Source organism: Pan paniscus, chromosome 7 (assembly GCF_029289425.2).
Source record: "Pan paniscus chromosome 7, NHGRI_mPanPan1-v2.0_pri, whole genome shotgun sequence".
Lineage (NCBI taxonomy): Eukaryota > Metazoa > Chordata > Mammalia > Primates > Hominidae > Pan > Pan paniscus.
The window spans coordinates 117,373,574-117,391,850 of NC_073256.2; the positions used below are offsets into that span (position 1 = coordinate 117,373,574).

Genomic DNA, 18,277 nt, shown 5'->3' on the forward strand with positions numbered 1-18,277 from the left:
AATCCAAATTTTACGGGGGAGGAGCTACATGGTCTTAACTGGTTTTTTCTCTCTCAATCTTTCTAGGGTTCTCTGGAAAAGTAGGCAAAAGAAAGCACATTCTTGACCCTTGATAGAAAGAATGCTTGGGGAGCTGCACCTGTGCTCTGTTCACCAAGGTGTTCCCAGCACCAATCACAGCCTAAGGTATAGTAGGTGTTTGGTAAATGTTTGTGGAAATAGCAATAACATGTTTAGGCTAGGAAAAATGTGTGCTCCTAATTGCTAGTCTAACTGCTATTCAGTTTATATTGATTTACTGGTTTGTACACTATAAAAGCAGGAGCAAAGGGGACAAATACATAGACATACTCAGATAACCTTAAGGCAGGGCTACAATGCACAACCCAGTATGAACATCATTTGGATCTACACTGTGTCTCAGATCACCTAATAGGAGACTGAAATGACCTAGGGCCAGAGAGGATAACGATAGCAATAAATAATTACTGAATAATTTAATGAATTCTGCATTACAATTACATCACAACTTATGGGCTTCCTAAAAACACCAATGCACAACATGGATCTGGTGACATTTACTGACTCAGCTTTTGCGTTTTCTTTTTCTCTTGTGAAATTTTGCAAATACAAGAGTAAACAGGCAACAGTACTATAAACCCTGGGTAAATAGTAGAAGTCACCAGGACTGACTTATTTGTCATGGGACCCATGAAGTGACTTCTTCATAGAAATAGAAGGAGAAACAACAGGAGTCTCTCACTGGAGCATTACAGCAGAGTATTTTCAAGCTGTCATATCATTGGGTGGAGATGTCAGGAACAGGACTTGCAAATGTTAAAATTTCATTTGGCTATGGCTGAAGATACTAGAAAGATGTAAAATTGATTCCGAAGTTGTTAATCTGAATAAAACAGGACAATGTCCTAAGAAGCATAAGACTAAAGGACAGCAGCTTTTGGCTCAAAAATGAGAAAAAAGGAAACAGTTCCCTCATTCCTACAGGTATTTGAAAAGAAGCCGATGACTTAAAAGTAAAACAAAACAATAACCAACTGTTTTCTGCCAGTAAAGCGAGAAATTATTTCATTATCAGTTAAGACACTATTACCTGGTCGGGCATGGTGGCTCATGCCTGTAATCCCAACACTTTGGGAGGCTGAGGTGGGAGGATTGCTTGAGTACAAGAGTTCAAGACAAGCCTGGGCAACATGTGAGACCCTGTCTCTACAAAACATTAGCTGGGGCTGGTGGTGTGTCTGTAGTTTCAGCTACTAGGGGAATCATAGGGGGCACCGAGGTGGTAGGATCACTTTGAGCCCAGGAGGTTGAGGATGCAGTGGGCCGTGATCGTGAGCCACTGCTCTCCAGCTTGGGTGACAGAGCAAGATGACCTTGTCTCAAAAAAAAAAAAGAGAGAGACATTATTATCTGTTTTAAATACGACTGAAGTGCTTTGTAATTATCTCCTTCCCCCACTAGAGAGTGAGCCTTCTAAGTCAAGAACTTTGTCCTAATCATCTTTCTATCCACAGAACATTACTTGGCACATAGCAGGCTTCTCAGTGAATGTTCATTAATAAGTAACTGAATATTATAAAGGAGATTCTTAAAAGGTTGTGATTCAATGTAGTATATTTTATTTCATTTTATTTATTTATTTATTTTGAGATGGAGTCTCACTCTGTTGCCCAGGCTGGAGTGCATTGGCATGATCTCAGCTCACTGCAACCTCCTTCTCCTGGGTTCAAGTGATTCTCCTGTCTCAGCCTCCTGAGTAACTGGGAATACAGGCATATACCACCACATCCGGCTAATTTTTGTATTTTTAGTAGAGATGGGGTTTCGCCATGTTAGCCAGGCTGGTCTCGAACTCCTGACCTCAGTTGATCCACCTACCTTAGCCTCCCAAAGTGCTGGGATTATAGGCATGAGCCATCACGCCTGGCCTAATGTAGTATATTTTAATTTAAGTTATATTGTGGAACTGTTCCTCCACCCTAGTTTCTTCAAATTCCCGTTTTCCTTCCTCATTATCCAGGTAATTGATAGAACCTTAAATATTGACCCTAATAATACTGTTTATTCCATTGAGTGCTCTGTACTATATGACAAAATACTTCCACCTGTATATGATCTTGTAAAATACATATTAAAAATAAATTTTTATAAACATATATATAGTCTTTTTTCACTCTGCATTTCACCTTGTGTATAACCCTTCATAGACCTTGGTAGATGTGGGGGGTCTTAGTGTCACTTTTCGCCTCTAAGAGCCCAGGGCCTTGTCTGTGCCTTGTGGGTCTTATAACCCACACTTCTTGGTTTATCCATGACAGTCCCATTGTCAGCTCATGCTTATCACTCTGGTTCTCAGTACATTTCTTAACCATGGTCCCTGGTGATGTCCCTTACCATCTCGGCCATGCACTTAAAAGTACATTTGTTATATTTTATCCAGCATTTCTAGGTATTTTTTAGATGAAGAGTTTTCAGGTAATCTAGGCTGCCAAGATACCAGAAAAGGAAATCTCTGCAAGAAGCAGTCACATGTTCCCTTATTTAATACCCATAGTAAGCACCAGAAAAGCAAGCTTCTTTATACCTACCAAACCTAGGAGACAAAAAAAAAAAAAAAAAAAAAAAAAAGGAAAAAAAAAGCCTTGCTTCTATTGGCCTAGCCTCTTTGTAAAAGAAAGAAAACAACATATCTCCTGAGAATTTGGTATCGTGAGTTTACCATTATGTAGGCTTCATGTTCAAGTTTATACTTGGCTAATTTCTCATCTTGGAAATGATTACAAAATGTGCCTACCAGAAACAGCATAGATAAAAAACCCCACTAAAAAGCTCATAATTCAAAATTACAAAACATGCCAGAAAAGAATCCACCATGTCAGCAGAACTAATAAATAGCAGAATTAGTTCTTCCAAGAACTACAAATTACAGAATTATTGAATACTATAGCAGCCAGGCCCCCACGAAAACAGTATCTCCTGGTATTCATACCCTTTCATAATCCTCTCCCACCAAGTATGGGCATAACATGTGGCTGCTTCTAATCAAGAGAATATAGCAATGGTGATGATTTGTACGTGATTACATGTATGTGGTTACATTACATAAGATAGCAATGCCTGTCTTGCTAAGAAATTCTCCCCTTTTCTGGCTTAGAGAAGCAAACTGCCACACTGTGGGCTGCCATATGGAGACAGCCATATGACACAGAACTGAGGGTGGCCTTTAGCTGACTGCCAACAAAAATCTGAGGCCATCAGTCTAACAATGTGTTACCCTGATGTCCAATCCAATTCTGATGCTAGAAACTGAATATTGCTAACAACCATGTGAACACTGAAGCTGATCCTTCCCCAGTCGAGCCCCAGATGAGACACTAGCCCTGGCTGAGACCTTACAGAGAACCCAACAAAGCTGTGCCCAGAATCCTGACCTACATAAACTATGAGATAATGATGTGTGTTGCTTTAAGTCACAAATTTTGTGATAATACTGTTATGACAGAAGAGATAACTAATGCAGCTACAAACTATAACACATGTTTAAAATGATTAGAGACATCAAAAAAGAAACTGTGGCAGGCCAGGCATGGTGGCTCATGCCTGTAATCCCAGCACTTTGGGAGGCTGAGGCACACAGATCATCTGAGGTCAGGAGTTCAAGACCAGCCTGACCAGCATGGTGAAACCCTGTCTCTACTAAAAATACAAAACATTAGCCAGGCGTGGTGGTGCACACCTGTAATCCCAGCTACTTGGGAGGCTGAAGCAGGAGAATCATTTGAACTGGGGAGGCAGAGGTTGCAGTGAGCCAAGATCATGCCATTGGACTCCAGCCTCGGCAACAGGCGAAACTCCGTCTCAAAAAAAAAAGAAACCATGGCATGTGTATACCTATGTAAAAAACCTGCATGCTCTGCACATGTATCCCAGGACTTAAAGTAAAATAAAAATGTTTTTAAAAGAAATTTTAAAATGAGGAAAAAGACCAAAAATCCCCAGGAAATTTTGTAAAACACAAATATAATGTTTAATAATACAAAAACATAATCTTAAAATGATTTAACTCAATGGGTAAGTTAAATAGCAGAATGAAATCTGAAGAATATATGAACTGAAAAACAGTACAAAGAAAATTGATCTATTTCAATCTAAAACATACAACACAGATATTCAAAGGTGGAAAAACCTGAAAGAGGGGTTAAGAGTGATATGAAATATACAGTCATGTGCTGCATAAAATTGTTTCAATCAATGGTGGACCACATATACAATGGTGGTCTCATAATATAATGGAGCTGGAAAATTCCTATTGCCTAGTAACACTGTAGCACATGTATTACTCACATGTCTGTGGTGATGCTGGTGTAAACAAGACTATTGCACTGCCAGTTGTATAAAGGTATAGCACACACAATTATGTATAGTACAAAATACTTGATAGTGATAATAAATGATCATATTACTGGTTTATGTATTTGCTACACTATATTTTTTATCATTTTTTTAGAATGTACTCCTTCTACTTATTAAAAAAGTTAACTGTAAAACAGGCTCAGGCAGGTGCTTCAGGAGGAATCCCAGAAGAAGGCATTGTTATCACAGGAGATGACAGCTCCATGCATGTTACTGCCCCTGAAAACCTTCCAGTGGTAAACACACTGAGGTGAAATACAGAATGCCAAAGTCAAAGAAAAGACTGCAAAAGTAAACATGAGAAAAAACATCCTCCTACAAAGGAGCAATGGCATACTCCTCAATAATAGCAATGGAAGGCAGAAAACAATAAAACAGTATTTTCAAAGTGGTGAGAAGAAACTGTCAACCTACAATTCTATATTCAGCTAAATCAACAATAAGATAATAAAATAGACATTTTCAAACAAATAGGGTCTACTACCACTAGCAGGCCCTAATGGAAAAACTACTAAAGGATAGTCTTCAGGAATTAAACTGAAAGTAAGGAATATGACACAAAAAGCAATAGCAAGCAAGAAATTTGTGAATAAACTGACATAAACATTGACAGTATTAAAAAAGTAATGATGACTACTAGGAGGGTAAAAGCCGAAATTAACAAAAATACTGTACAAAAATTATATGTAAAATGGGCAAGGTATGGTAGAATTAAAGTGTTCTAAGATCCTTGATTTATTTGAGAGAAGGATGAAGATAATGATTAATTTTAGACTTCACAGATTTCCGTATACATGTCAAAACTGTAAGGGTAAAAAGAGAAATATAATATGTAACTTCCAAACCAGTAGAGAAAAACAAAATGTAAAACATTATCACTATCCATATTTTACAGAACATGAAACCAAGACCTATTAAAACTAACTGACTTAACAAAGTTTACCCAGCTAGTAACTAGGAGAATGTAAATAATTCATGTCTTCAATGCCACATTCTGTGATTTTTTTTTGCCTTCTACGTCATATAGCCTCTGATCTAGGTGCTATATTAAAATAACAGTGTGTTACCCTGACGTCCAATCCAATAAGACAAAAATCTCACACTGCTGCAAGAATTTCTTTATATTAAATAGCACTTTGTGGTAAAAGTGCTGTGGATTTACCTAGGAATTCTCTCATTTCTCATTTCCATTTCATTCTTACCTACCCTCTTCATTCATTAATTACTACATTTTCCATATAATTCTCCTAGACTCTAAGTTTTTTCCTCCTTCCCATTTCTTACTTTTAAAATTTGGTGCGTGTGTGTGTGTGTACTTAAACATGTTTAATATTTTTGTTTCATACGTTTACTTATTTTTATTTAAATATCATTATGTATGCTATGGAGAGTGACAGATTCTAAATGCACAATTTTTGTTAGGATATAACTTATCTGAAAGATTTCACAAGTTACAAAAGACAGTAGTCCTCAGGTCTGTTTCATTCTCTAGTAGTGCTCTCTCACTGAAGCAAGTATGTAATGTCAAAAAAACTGTAGAACTCTCGGCAGAAACGCTATAAGCCAGAAGAGAGTGGGGGCCAATATTCAACGTTCTTAAGGAAAAGAATTTTCAACCCAGAATTTCATATCCAGCCAAACTAAGCTTCATAAGTGAAGGAGAAATAAAATCCTTTACAGACAAGCAAATGCTGAGAGATTTTGTCACCACCAGGCCTGCCTTACAAGAACTCCTGAAGGAAGCACTAAACATGGAAAGGAACAACCAGTACCAGCCACTGCAAAAACATACCAAATTGCAAAGACCATCGATGCTAGGAAGAAACTGTATCAATTAATGGGCAAAATAACCAGCAAACATCATAATCACAGGATCAAATTCACATATAACAATATTAACCTTAAATGTAAATGGGCTAAATGCCCCAATTAAAAGACACAGACTGGCAAATTGGATAGAGTCAAGACCCATCAGTGTGCTGTATTCAGGAGACCCATCTCACGTGTAGAGACACATATTAGGCTCAAAATAAAGGGATGGAGGAAGATCTACCAAGCAAATGGAAAACAAAAAAAAGAAGGGGTTGCAATCCTAGTCTCTGATAAAACAGACTTTAAACCAACAAAGATCAAAATAGACAAAGAAGGCCTTTACATAATGGTAAAGGGATCAATTCAACAAGAAGAGCTAACTATCCTAAATATATGTGCACCCAATACAGGAGCACCCAGATTCATAAAGCAAGTCCTTAGAGACCTACAAAGAGACTTAGACTCCCACACAATAATAATGGGAGACTTTAACACCCCACTGTCAATATTAGACAGATCAACGAGACAGAAGGTTAACAAAGATATTCAGGGCTTGAACTCAGCTCTGCACTAAGTGGACCTAATAGACATCTACAGAACTCTCCACCCCAAATCAACAGAATATACATTCTTCTCAGCACCACATAGCACTTATTCTAAAATTGACCACATAATTGGAAGTAAAACACTCCTCAGCAAATGTAAAAGACCAGAAATCACAACAAACTATCTCTCAGACCACAGTGCAATCAAATTAGAACTCAGGATTAAGAAACTCACTCAAAACCACACAACTACATGGAAATGGAACAACCTGCTCCTGAATGACTACTGGGTAAATAACGAAATGAAGGCAGAAATAAAGATGTTCTTTGAAACCAATGAGAACAGAGACACAATGTACCAGAATCTCTGGGACACATTTAAAGCAGTCTGCAGAGGGAAATTTATAGCACTAAATGCCCACAAGAGAAAGCAGGAAAGACCTAAAATTGACACCCTAACATCACAATTAAAAGAACTAGAGAAGCAAGAGCAAACAAATCCAAAAGCTAGCAGAAGACAAGAAATACTTAAGATCAGAGCAGAACTGAAGGAGACAGAGACCCAAAAAACCCTTCAAAAAAATCAATGAATCCAGGAGCTGGTTTTTTGAAAAGATCAACAAAATTGATAGACCAAAGCAAGACTAATAAAGAAGAAAAGAGAGAAGAATCAAATAGATGCAATTAAAAATGATAAAGGAGATATCACCACTGATCCCACAGAAATACAAACTACCATCAGAGAATACTATAAACGCCTCTATGCAAATAAACTAGAAAATCTAGAAGAAATGGATAAATTCCTTGACACATACACCCTCCCAAGACTAAACCAGGAAGAAGTTGAGTCTCTGAATAGACCAATAACAGGCTCTGAAATTGAGGCAGTAATTAATAGCCTACCAACCAAAAAAAAAAAAAAGTCCAGGACCAGATGGATTCACAGCTGAATTCTACCAGAGGTACAAAGAGGACCTGGTACCATTTCTTTTGAAACTGTTCCAAACAATAGAAACAGAGGGAATCCTCCCAAAAAAAGAATTTTAGACCAATATCTCTGACATCAATGCGAAAATCCTCAATAAAATACTGGCAAACCAAATCCAGCAGCACATCAAAAAGCTTATCCACCATGATCAAGTTGGCTTTTCATCCATGGCATGCAAGACTGGTTCAACACACACAAATCAATAAATGTAATCCATCACATAAACAGAAACAATCACAAAAACCAGATGATTATCTCAATAGATGCAGGAAAGGTCTTCGACAAAATTCAACAGCCATTCATGCTAAAAACGCTCAATAAACTAGGTATTGATGGAATGTATCTCAAAACAATAAGAGCTATTTATGACAAACCCACAGCCAATATTATACTGTATGGGCAAAAACTGGAAGCATTCCCTTTGAAAACCAGCACAAGACAAGGATGCCCTCTCTCACCACTCCTATTCAACATAGTGTTGGAAGTTCTGGCCAGGGCAATTGGGCAAGAGAAAGAAATAAAGGGTATTCAAGTAGGAAAAGAGGAAGTGAAATTGTCCCTGTTCGCAGATGACATTATTGTATATTTAGAAAACCCCATCATCTCAGCCCAAAATCTCCTTAAGCTGATAAGCAACTTCAGCAAAGTCTCAGGATACAAAATCAATGTGCAAAAATCACAAGCATTCCTATACACCAACAACAGACAAACAGAGAGCCAAATCATGAGTGAATTCCCATTCACAATTGCTACACAGAGAATAAAATGCCTAGGAATCCAACTTACAAGGGATGTGAAGGACCTCTTCAAGGAGAACTATAAATCACTGCTCAACAAAATAAAAGAGGACACAAACAAATGGAAAAACATTCCATGCTCATGGATAGGAAGAATCAATATTATGAAAATGGCCATACTGTCCAAGGTAATTTATAGATTCAATGCCATCCCCATCAAGCTACCAATGACTTTCTTCACAGAATTGGAAAAAATTACTTTAAAGTGCATATGGAACCAAAAAAGAGCCTTCATTTCCAAGACAATCCTAAGCAAAAAGAACAAAGCTGGAGGCATCACGCTACCCGACTTCAAACTATACTCCAAGTCTACAGTAGTATGGTACTGGTACCAAAACAGATATATAGACCAATGGAACAGAACAGAGGCCTCAGAAATAACACCACATATCTAGAACCATCTGATCTTTGACAAACCTGACAAAAACAAGAAATGGGGAAACGATTCCCTATTTAATAAATGGTGCTGGGAAAACTGGCTAGCCATATGTAAAAAGCTGAAACTGGATCCCCTCCTTATACCTTACACAAAAATTAATTCAAGATGGATTAAAGACTTAAATGTTAGACCTAAAACCATAAAAACCCTAGAAGAAAACATATGCAATACCATTCAGGACATAGGCATGGGCAAGGACTTCATGTCTAAAACACCAAAAGCCATGGCAACAAAAGCTAAAATTGACAAATGGGATCTAATTAAACTGAAGAGTTTCTGCATGGCAAAAGAAACTACCATCAGAGTGAACAGGCAACCTACAGAATGGGAGAAAAATTTTGCAATCTACCCATCTGACAAAGGGCTAATATCCAGAATCTACGAAGAGCTCAAACAAATTTACAAGAAAAAAACAAACAACCCCATCAAAAAGTGGGTAAAGAATATGAACAGACACTTCTCAAAAGAAGACATCTATGCAGCCAAAAGACACATGAAAACATGCTCATCATCACTGACCATCAGAGAAATGCAAATCAAAACCACAATGAGATACCATCTCACACCAGTTAGAATGGCGTTCATTAAAAAGCCAGGGGAAACAACAGATGCTGGAGAGGATGTGGAGAAATAGAAACGCTTTTACACTGTTGGTGGGAGTATAAATTAGTTCAACCTTGTGGGGGACAGTGTGGCAATTCCTCCAAGATCTAGAACTAGACAAACCATTGACCCAGCGATCCCATTACTGGGTATAAACCCAATGGATTTTAAATCATGCTACTATAAAGACACATGCACATGTATGTTTACTGTGGCACTATTCACAATAGCAAAAACTTGGGACTAACCCAAATGTCCATCAATGATAGACTGGATTAAGAAAATGTGGCACATATACACCATGGAATACTATGCAGCCATAAAAAAGGATGAGTGCATGTCCTTTGCAGGGACATGAATGAAGCTGGAAACCATCATTCTCAGCAAACTATCACAAGGACAGAAAACCAAACACTGCATGTTCTCACTCATAGGTGGGAATTGAACAATGAGAACACTTGGACACAGGGCAGAGAACATCACACACTGGGGCCTGTTGTGGGGTGGGGGGCTGGGGGTGGATAGCATTAGGAGAAATACCTAATGTAAATGACAAGTTGATGGGTGCAGCAAACCAACATGGCATATGTAGACCTATGTAACAAACCTGCACGTTGTGCACATGTACCCTAGAACTTAAAATATAATAACAATTTTAAAAAAGAAAAAATAAAATTGAAATAAAAGAAAAATCTCCAAATTAAAAAAAAAAAAACTGTAGAACGATCTACAGTAACAATCTGGTCTCCAAATCTTAGTAGTGGTATATGGTTCCTTGGCAAGCTGTCGCTAGGGTCAAAGATGTCTCTACACTATGGTGATGATTCCCTTTCTCCTTGCCAACACCATTTAAATTGGTTTCCAACTGTGTACTATTCTATCTTGAAGCCATGTGGTGAAATCTTCAGGGTGTACCCAAGACAGTACTTCAAACTCTTGGACTCTTTAGTCATGCTAATCACTGTTACTGATATACCCTTCCCCATCTAGTCTGAATAAAGATATTTCTGCAATAGTTCATGGGGCAATAAAACTTCAGCATTTATGTACAGAAAATCATGTAAGTCTCTTGAAATCAAATCTCAGTCTCCTAGCACACAAATTGGCAGAAACTTGAAAACAATATAAAATCAAGTTCATAGAAACTTTATTTATTTATTTTGAGTCAGGGTCTTGTTCTGCCACCCAGACTGGAGAGTGGTGGCGCAATCATAGCTTACTGCAGCCTTGAACTCCTGGGCTCAAGCGATCCTCCCACCTCAGCCTCTCCAGTACCTACGACTACAGGTGCACATCACTATGCCTGGCTAATTTTTAAATTTTTTATAAAGATGCGGTCTCACTTTGTTTTCCAGGCTGGCCTTGAACTCCTGGGCTCAAGCAATCCTCCTGCCTCAGCCTGCCAAAGTACTGGGATTACAGGCATGAGCTAACACGCCTGGCCCATAGCAATTTTTACATAGTCCAGCTTATTGTATTGTGCCATTGGCATTATCAATCCAACGATCTAAATTGTAAATTTACCCCTGAAGAGAGTCATATATCTATTATAAAGAAACAAACAGCATTTCATACCATAAAATGAATCTCTAGGATTATAGTATTACAGGCAGTTCTTGTATCTTAAGTCACAGAAACCTGGGATAATTAGAACCTAAACCAATTTAGACAATTGCTCCTGTAACCAAAAAAATAAAGTTGGGCATGGTGGTGCATGCCTGTAATCCCAGCACTTAGGCTGAGGCAGCAGGATCACTTGAGCCCAGGAGTTCAAGGCTGCAGTGAGCTATGATCCCTCCACTGCACTCCAGCCTGCGTGACAGGGCAAGATCCTGCCTCTAAAAAAGTAAATAAATAAAAAAGTAAGACAAAGTAAAATAAATATAGATGCAAAGAGCAAGTATGTCAAAAAACAACACATAGATCTGCTTTTTTATTTATCTTTCTTCATTCCTAAAAGCAAATGTCTCCATTGTTTTCCTCTCACCCTGCTTTAACTATCCAAAAGAGAACCTAGGAGAAGATAAAAACCTTACAGACCTCGAAAATCCCAAAACAGAATAGTCCACCTTCAAGTAACCAAAACTGTGTGGTTTTACAATCATTTATTACTAATAATTAACAAGTCAACCAAGCTCAAATAGAATTTCCTCTTTTACAAGGTCATGGAAATATGAAAATTATTAAGAAAAAAACTCACTTAATTGGGCAGCTGAAGATTTTTGGAGGAATACTCTTTGTAGTAGTGAAAACATAATAAAAATAATGCATGGTACTTGAACAGACAGGGGCAATAGTTTAGGAGGATTAGGGCAATAGGTTATAGAGAATTACAGGTAAAGGATTAACAAACAGAATAGTCAACTGGGTGGTCTCAGAAATGGTGCTAGTAAATTAGAGATATAATTTCATGATTTCATGGAGACAGATATGGGCTATGTAGGGGCTGAAGCCCTTTATCTCACAGTAAAAAGTACAAAGCTCTGTCAGCTGATTTACAAAGCATAGTTATTAATGCCAGAGTCAGGGTGGGGGAAGTAACAGTGAACATCCAGCGGTACACTATGATACATCAAATAAGATTATAAGATAATAAATAAAATGATGAAGCTAGTTTCCTTAGCATTGTTCAGGGGGAGGTCCTCTGGAATGCAGTTATTCTGGATTGTAAGAATCACTTAAGTGGTGAACAGATATAGAAGTGATTAGCGCTTTTCTAGGCTTGGAGACCTGTCTCCATAAAAGATCAGAAGAGCCTGACAATAAAAAACTGCAAAAATAAGTCAGCTTGAGTCACAATTCTGCTCCCTTTTCTTCTTCCCCACAAAATAGGCTATTCTCTCTCCTTTTACAGAGAATCCTCTGTTCTTCCCCCTCTATTTTTTTTCTTTCCTCCTCTATTTGGCTTCAGGGTGGTCTTGAAACATTCTTTCCTCCACTCCCTGACTGTCTGTCTCCTATGACATGTAGAACAGAAGCCTAAACAACTACATGGGGCCTGCACTGCATAGTCAGTCAACATCTTTTCCTGCTTATACCAAGTCAACAGCCTAGTATGTCCAACAGCTGATACCTGCAGGAAGCTCAGAGAGCAACATTGGTCAATGTCTCTGTTCCCCATCACTTCAATGATTCATTACATGTCCATTCTCAGGGTCTTCTTTTAAATCACTCAAAACCAAACCAAAAAGGTATACATTAGAAAAAAAAGAGAGAGAGAGATGTTCTTTATCAGAAGAACAAGTAGTTGGCAAGAGAAAATAAAGCAAACCAAATAAAAGAGATAAAACTGAAAACTCACAAATCATATTATAAAACAATATTCTGCTGATTTCAAATAAAGTAATCCCATGGCAACAATTTAATTGCTGCCTTTTTGCCTGCGATCCCAGATTTCTCTTGTTTCGGACTGGACACAATTTTCATTTCTCTGTGTACTTAGTGCTTCACATTGAAACAATATTATTTACTACGTACTTGCGCTTGCTTGCAAACTTTAAAAGGCTGAAGTGTTTCTTGGTAGAAAAGCTGATGATAAGCCTGCAGGTCAAACCAAAAGTACACACTGTTCTTCCACAACTACAGATGGAAAAAGTACATAAATTATTACCACCCAATTATTAAAACTCTTACAAAGCTCTAATTTCAAATATAAGTAACTGTTTAGCTCCTTGCTGTTACCATAAATCAGGTTCAATTTAAGACGGTTTTAATCTTCTATCACAAACTGGCAATACACAAAATATTTATTGATATTGTTGCTGGAAGATTATATTTTTGCATGTATGCCTCTCACATAATTAGTCATTAAAATGGTAAGTATTCTAGTTAACAGTTAAAGAGTAGCCATGTATTTTGATATATATGGGCAATGTGTATTACAGCAGAACCAAACATTACTCTAGTAATTGAACCAGTTAAATACTTTTTTTTTTTTTTTTGAGACAGTGTCTCACTCTCTCACCCAGACTGGAGTGCAGTGGTGCAATCTCGGCTCACCGCAACCTCTGCCTCCAGGCTCAAGTGATTCTCCCACCTCAGCCTCCCGAGTAGCTGGGATTACAGGCATGCACCACCACGCCCAGCTAATTTTTGTATTTTAGTAGAGATGGGGTTTCACCATGTTGGCCGGGCTGGTCTCGAACTCTTGACCTCAAATGATCCACCCACCTTGGCCTCCCAAAGTGCTGGGATTACAGGCATGAGCCACCGCGCCTGGCCAATACTTTTCATTTGAGCAAAAGTAAGACTGATTTTTTTTTTTTAATTTTGAAAAACCAACTGGAAATAATGTTGCCACTATTCAATGTAATTTGTAATTGTAGGATGAGCAAAAGAATTATAATTGAGATGCTTAAATATTTACTAAATATTAAATATGAATTTTCTTATCACAGATGGGAACTTTAACATCAAATATAATTATGTGAGCACTTAATTATTTTGATGTCTCTTATTTTTAAATGAAGTAAAATTATAAAATTAAATTTTAAATAATTCTTTTCTACCTTGTTCCCTGAATGCTCGCAGAATTTAGTAAAGAAGAATCCAGCTCTATTTTCTACATACAAAGATTGCAACAAATTTTCCATGTCAAATCCTCCCAAGGCACCAACATCTGACACGGTTTTAACCTAGATAACAAAACAGAAGTCTATTATCCACCCAAAAACATTGTAATTTTTTTATGGCATTACACAACAGGATTTCATAAACTCTACCATGCTGTCATTTTCCCACTGGACTATTTTATTTTTGTACCATATATGTAATTAATGCAGTATGTTTGCATTTGAGAGTCATATAAGATTCATTTGTGGAGCCCAACTATAGCCACAGAATATATTCTATTATAAACCAATCTGATTTTAAACATAATGTTGAAGCAACTTCTCAGCCTCAATTATTTTCATGTTTCAGGCAAAGTAAGACCATTTTAGGAGTATTCCAAATCCTTGTTGGTGGCCTCTTTCATGCATATTTAATGTTATTTTAGCCTTGAAGTGCTGCTATTATAGCTACAGAGGGTTATGATGAGAACTATCTCCAAGGCCTCTCGGTGCTGCTCATTAACTATCCTTAGGGGGTCCCTCTTGGACAGTCTCACCCTGTATAGGTCATGGCCTGCACAGTGTAAATGGCAGTGTAAGTTCTCATAAAATGTTGCTGTTTATAGGCTTCTCTGCCAACAGTGCTGGCAACCCTCATACAATTTTTGAAACACAGAAAGCTGGCTATTTCTCCAAGCACAGGAGTGACTTCAGAATATGAAAGGGCATCTACTATTCAGTTTAACTCTTTGCTATATGTTTTGTAGAACTCATAGACTACTTCTTTATAATAAGACAATAATGGTATAAAAAATTTAGGGTTTAAGTAAGGTTCTCACTCTCTTTTTGTCCTACTGTCTCTCCATTTCTCCACCTCTCTATCTGCCTGCTAAACAAATTCTGAAGTGAGAATTTAATGTTTTTACTATGTTTAACTATCAGCATTACAAACTAAAAAAAAAAAATCATTATTTTAGTAGAAAAAAACAGTTAAAAGAAATGGAGTACTATTTGCATAGAATAAAATAAATAGTTATGCAAAATTATAGCTAAGTGTTCAGACTGTATTAGGACTGCCAAGGTTTCTACCTAAAGTATAATCCTTAGGGAATGTGAAGTTTTCATCTAGAACTAGTGCATTAAATCCACATTATCAGGGTAGCTGTACCATGGAAACACCCTGCCCTTTAAAAATTCTAGGCTTTGGCTGGGTGCGGTGGCTCCTGCCTGTAATCCCAGCACTTTGGAAGGGCGAGACAGGCGGATTGCCTGAGGTCAGGAGTTCGAGACCAGTCTGGGCAACATGGTGAAACCCCATCTCTACTAAAAATACAGAAAAATTAGCCAGGCGTGGTGGTGTGCGCCTGTAGTCCCAGCTACTTGGGAGGCTGAGGCAGGGAATTGCTTGAACCAGGGAGGTGGAGGTTGCAGTGAGCCAAGACCATGCCACAGCACTCCAGCCTGGGCAACAGAGCAAGACTCTATCTCAAAAAAAAAAAAAATTCTAGGCTTCTAAAATGTAACATCAAATACTATTTTTCTTTCAAGTGTCATCATACCAAAACCAGAACACCATTGTGTTTGAAAACAGTAATCAATGCAGTATATAGAACCATGGTACTACAAAAGAAAAACACAGAGGAAATATTTGTGTAAAAATCCTTTGGCAAGGAAAAAAATCAAATGTGTTGCTTAGTAAAGAAAAAATATTATGATAAATCAATACAAATTCTCTAAAATCAGGAGATATTGATCAGTTAAATGAAGAATCAGGTTTATTCAGTCCTCAAAACACTCACCCTAGGTTCTTCTGTATAAGCGTATCTTCTATCCAGCTGGGGCTTGAGACATTCAGAAATGTCAGTAAAAGATGTTAAATGAATGACTTTGCTGCTTTCTGACATGTACTTTGACCTAAATTATAAGGATGAGAACTAAAATTATAAGAATGAGAACTAACTGATCAACAAACAAATTTTGAGCACTTTTGGTATACATAGCACCGAATCTTAAGAGTACTTCTGAGCAATGTGACTCAGGAAAAAAAGGATAAACATCGTTCTAGCCCTAAAGTGGTGGTTCAGAAAATGAGTCATAGTTGTACAGAAAGACAATTCTCAAAATAACTGCTGGTTAGATGAATTCAAGATGGTTTATTATAGATGCCAAATGACTGGGATGGATAATAAATATTTTGAGAGGGCAAGAATGAGAAATTCCTTCAACCTATATTAGTAATTTTAACATAAAATATTTATTTGTGTTTTAATAAAATTAAAAAAATTTTAATGTGTTTTAGAGGGGCTCTTTAGATAGGAAAATAGTGAGCAATAAATGAAGGTAGGTATGGAAATCCTTGTTTAAAAGGCAGCAAACATAATTTGCTTAGGGCAGGAAGACACTAACATTAAAAAGTGAACATTATATACTACATACCAAACACTGTGCTAGATATAATTCATATTATAATATTTAATCCTCACAGAGGTGAGATTCATAGGGAATTATATAGATTAGTTTGGGGTGACATAATGGAAGACTTTGGAGTTAGACTAATGACTTTGGATATTATCTCTTTCTATTTTTTTATCCAGCTCCCTCTCCCATACCCACGCTGCAATTATTCTAAAGCCTTATTTTCTTGCTCCATAAAACATGCCTATTCTACCTTGCCAATATTCCTCCATTCCAATCCACCAGCAGATTACCTTGCAGGTTCTTCTCACACAAAATGTATGTACAACATGCTTCAGTTTCCATTTCCTCATGTAGCCGAATGGCATGCTTCTATATACAGTACCACTGAGATCCTGAAAAAGCTAAACATTAACCTTCTAAGACTCCCTTGCAGCGAGACATAGCCATGAGACACAGTTGTGACTAATGAGATACAAAATGAAATGTGCTAGGGAGCTTCTGAGGAAGCTTGCTTTCCTGACAAGAGGGAGAGGGTTAACGGAAATTGCCCTTCCTCCTCCATTCTGACTTGAAAGCCTGATATTAGGAGCCGCAACACTGCTGACCACGAGGGAAAGGCCAAGAGCCTCACAAAGATTCAGGCCCTAATCTTTCTGATCTATTGTACCAACACTGGCAGTTGCCTATTATCGGATTTCTTGTTATGTGAGAAAAATTAGGTCAATTCATCTAAGCCATTGCTAGTTAGGTTTCTGGTATTTACAGCTGAAAGCATTCTTGGTATGAACAACAAACATATCCACCTGTACCCATCCTTACTTCTTTCCATGTTGTCTCAGGAAGAAGTGCCCCACCTCCTGCCCGTGGTTAATCTAATTCCCTTAGCTCTTGAACCTGTCCCTCTATTCTCCTTTGAATATGAAGACCTTTGTTTTTTCTCATATATCTTCAGCTTCTCCATTTCCTCTGGATTCTATTCTAGGCATATCAACAGACTCAAGTCTTCACATTAAAAATACTCTTTCTGATGAGAACAAAAACCTTTAGCTAGACTAACCAAGAGAAACCTTTAGTGGCTGGGCACGGTGGCTCACGCCTATAATCCCAGCACTTGGGAGGCTGAGGTGGGTGGATCACGTGAGGTCAGGAGTTTGAGACCAGCCTGGTCCACATGGTGAAACCCCGTCTCTACTAAAAATACAAAAATGAGCTGGGCGTGGTGGCAGGCACCTGTAATCCCAGCTGCTTGGGCGGCTGAGGCAGGAGAATCGCTTGAACTCATGAGGTGGAGGTTGCAGTGAGCCAAGATTGCGCCACTGCACTCCAGGCTGGGCAGAGTGAGACTCTGTCTCAAAAAAAAAACAAAAAAAAAAACAAAACAAAAAAACCCACAAAAACAACAAAAATCTTTAGCTAGACTAACCAAGAAAAAGAGAAGACTCAAATTACTTAAATCAGGAATAAAAGAGGATACCTCAATACCAACCTTACAGAAATTAAAAGGATTATGAAGGAATACTTAGGAATGAAGAACTATATGCAAACAAATTAGGTAATTTGATGAAATGAACAAATTCCTAGAGAGACACAAATTACCAAAAATTACTCAAAAAGAAAGAAAACCTGAATAGATCTATAACAAGTAGAGATTAAATCAATAATTTGATATCTCCCCACACAAATAAAAGGCC

General features: G+C 37.7%; 1 protein-coding gene across 8 annotated transcripts in view; it reads right to left on the bottom strand.

The window, feature by feature from the left end:
• RGS22 (regulator of G protein signaling 22) overlaps window positions 1–18,277 on the bottom strand; it is a 146,719-nt gene that overhangs the window by 64,956 nt on the left and 63,486 nt on the right. For all 8 annotated transcript variants that reach the window (XM_055116778.2, XM_055116777.2, XM_055116781.2 and 5 more), the window contains 3 exons: window positions 15,968–16,082; window positions 14,127–14,252; window positions 13,096–13,197 (listed from right to left, as the gene is read on the bottom strand). In XM_055116778.2, the coding sequence (XP_054972753.1) occupies window positions 13,096–13,197; window positions 14,127–14,252; window positions 15,968–16,082 (343 nt within the window). The remainder of the gene's footprint in view (window positions 1–13,095; window positions 13,198–14,126; window positions 14,253–15,967; window positions 16,083–18,277) is intronic.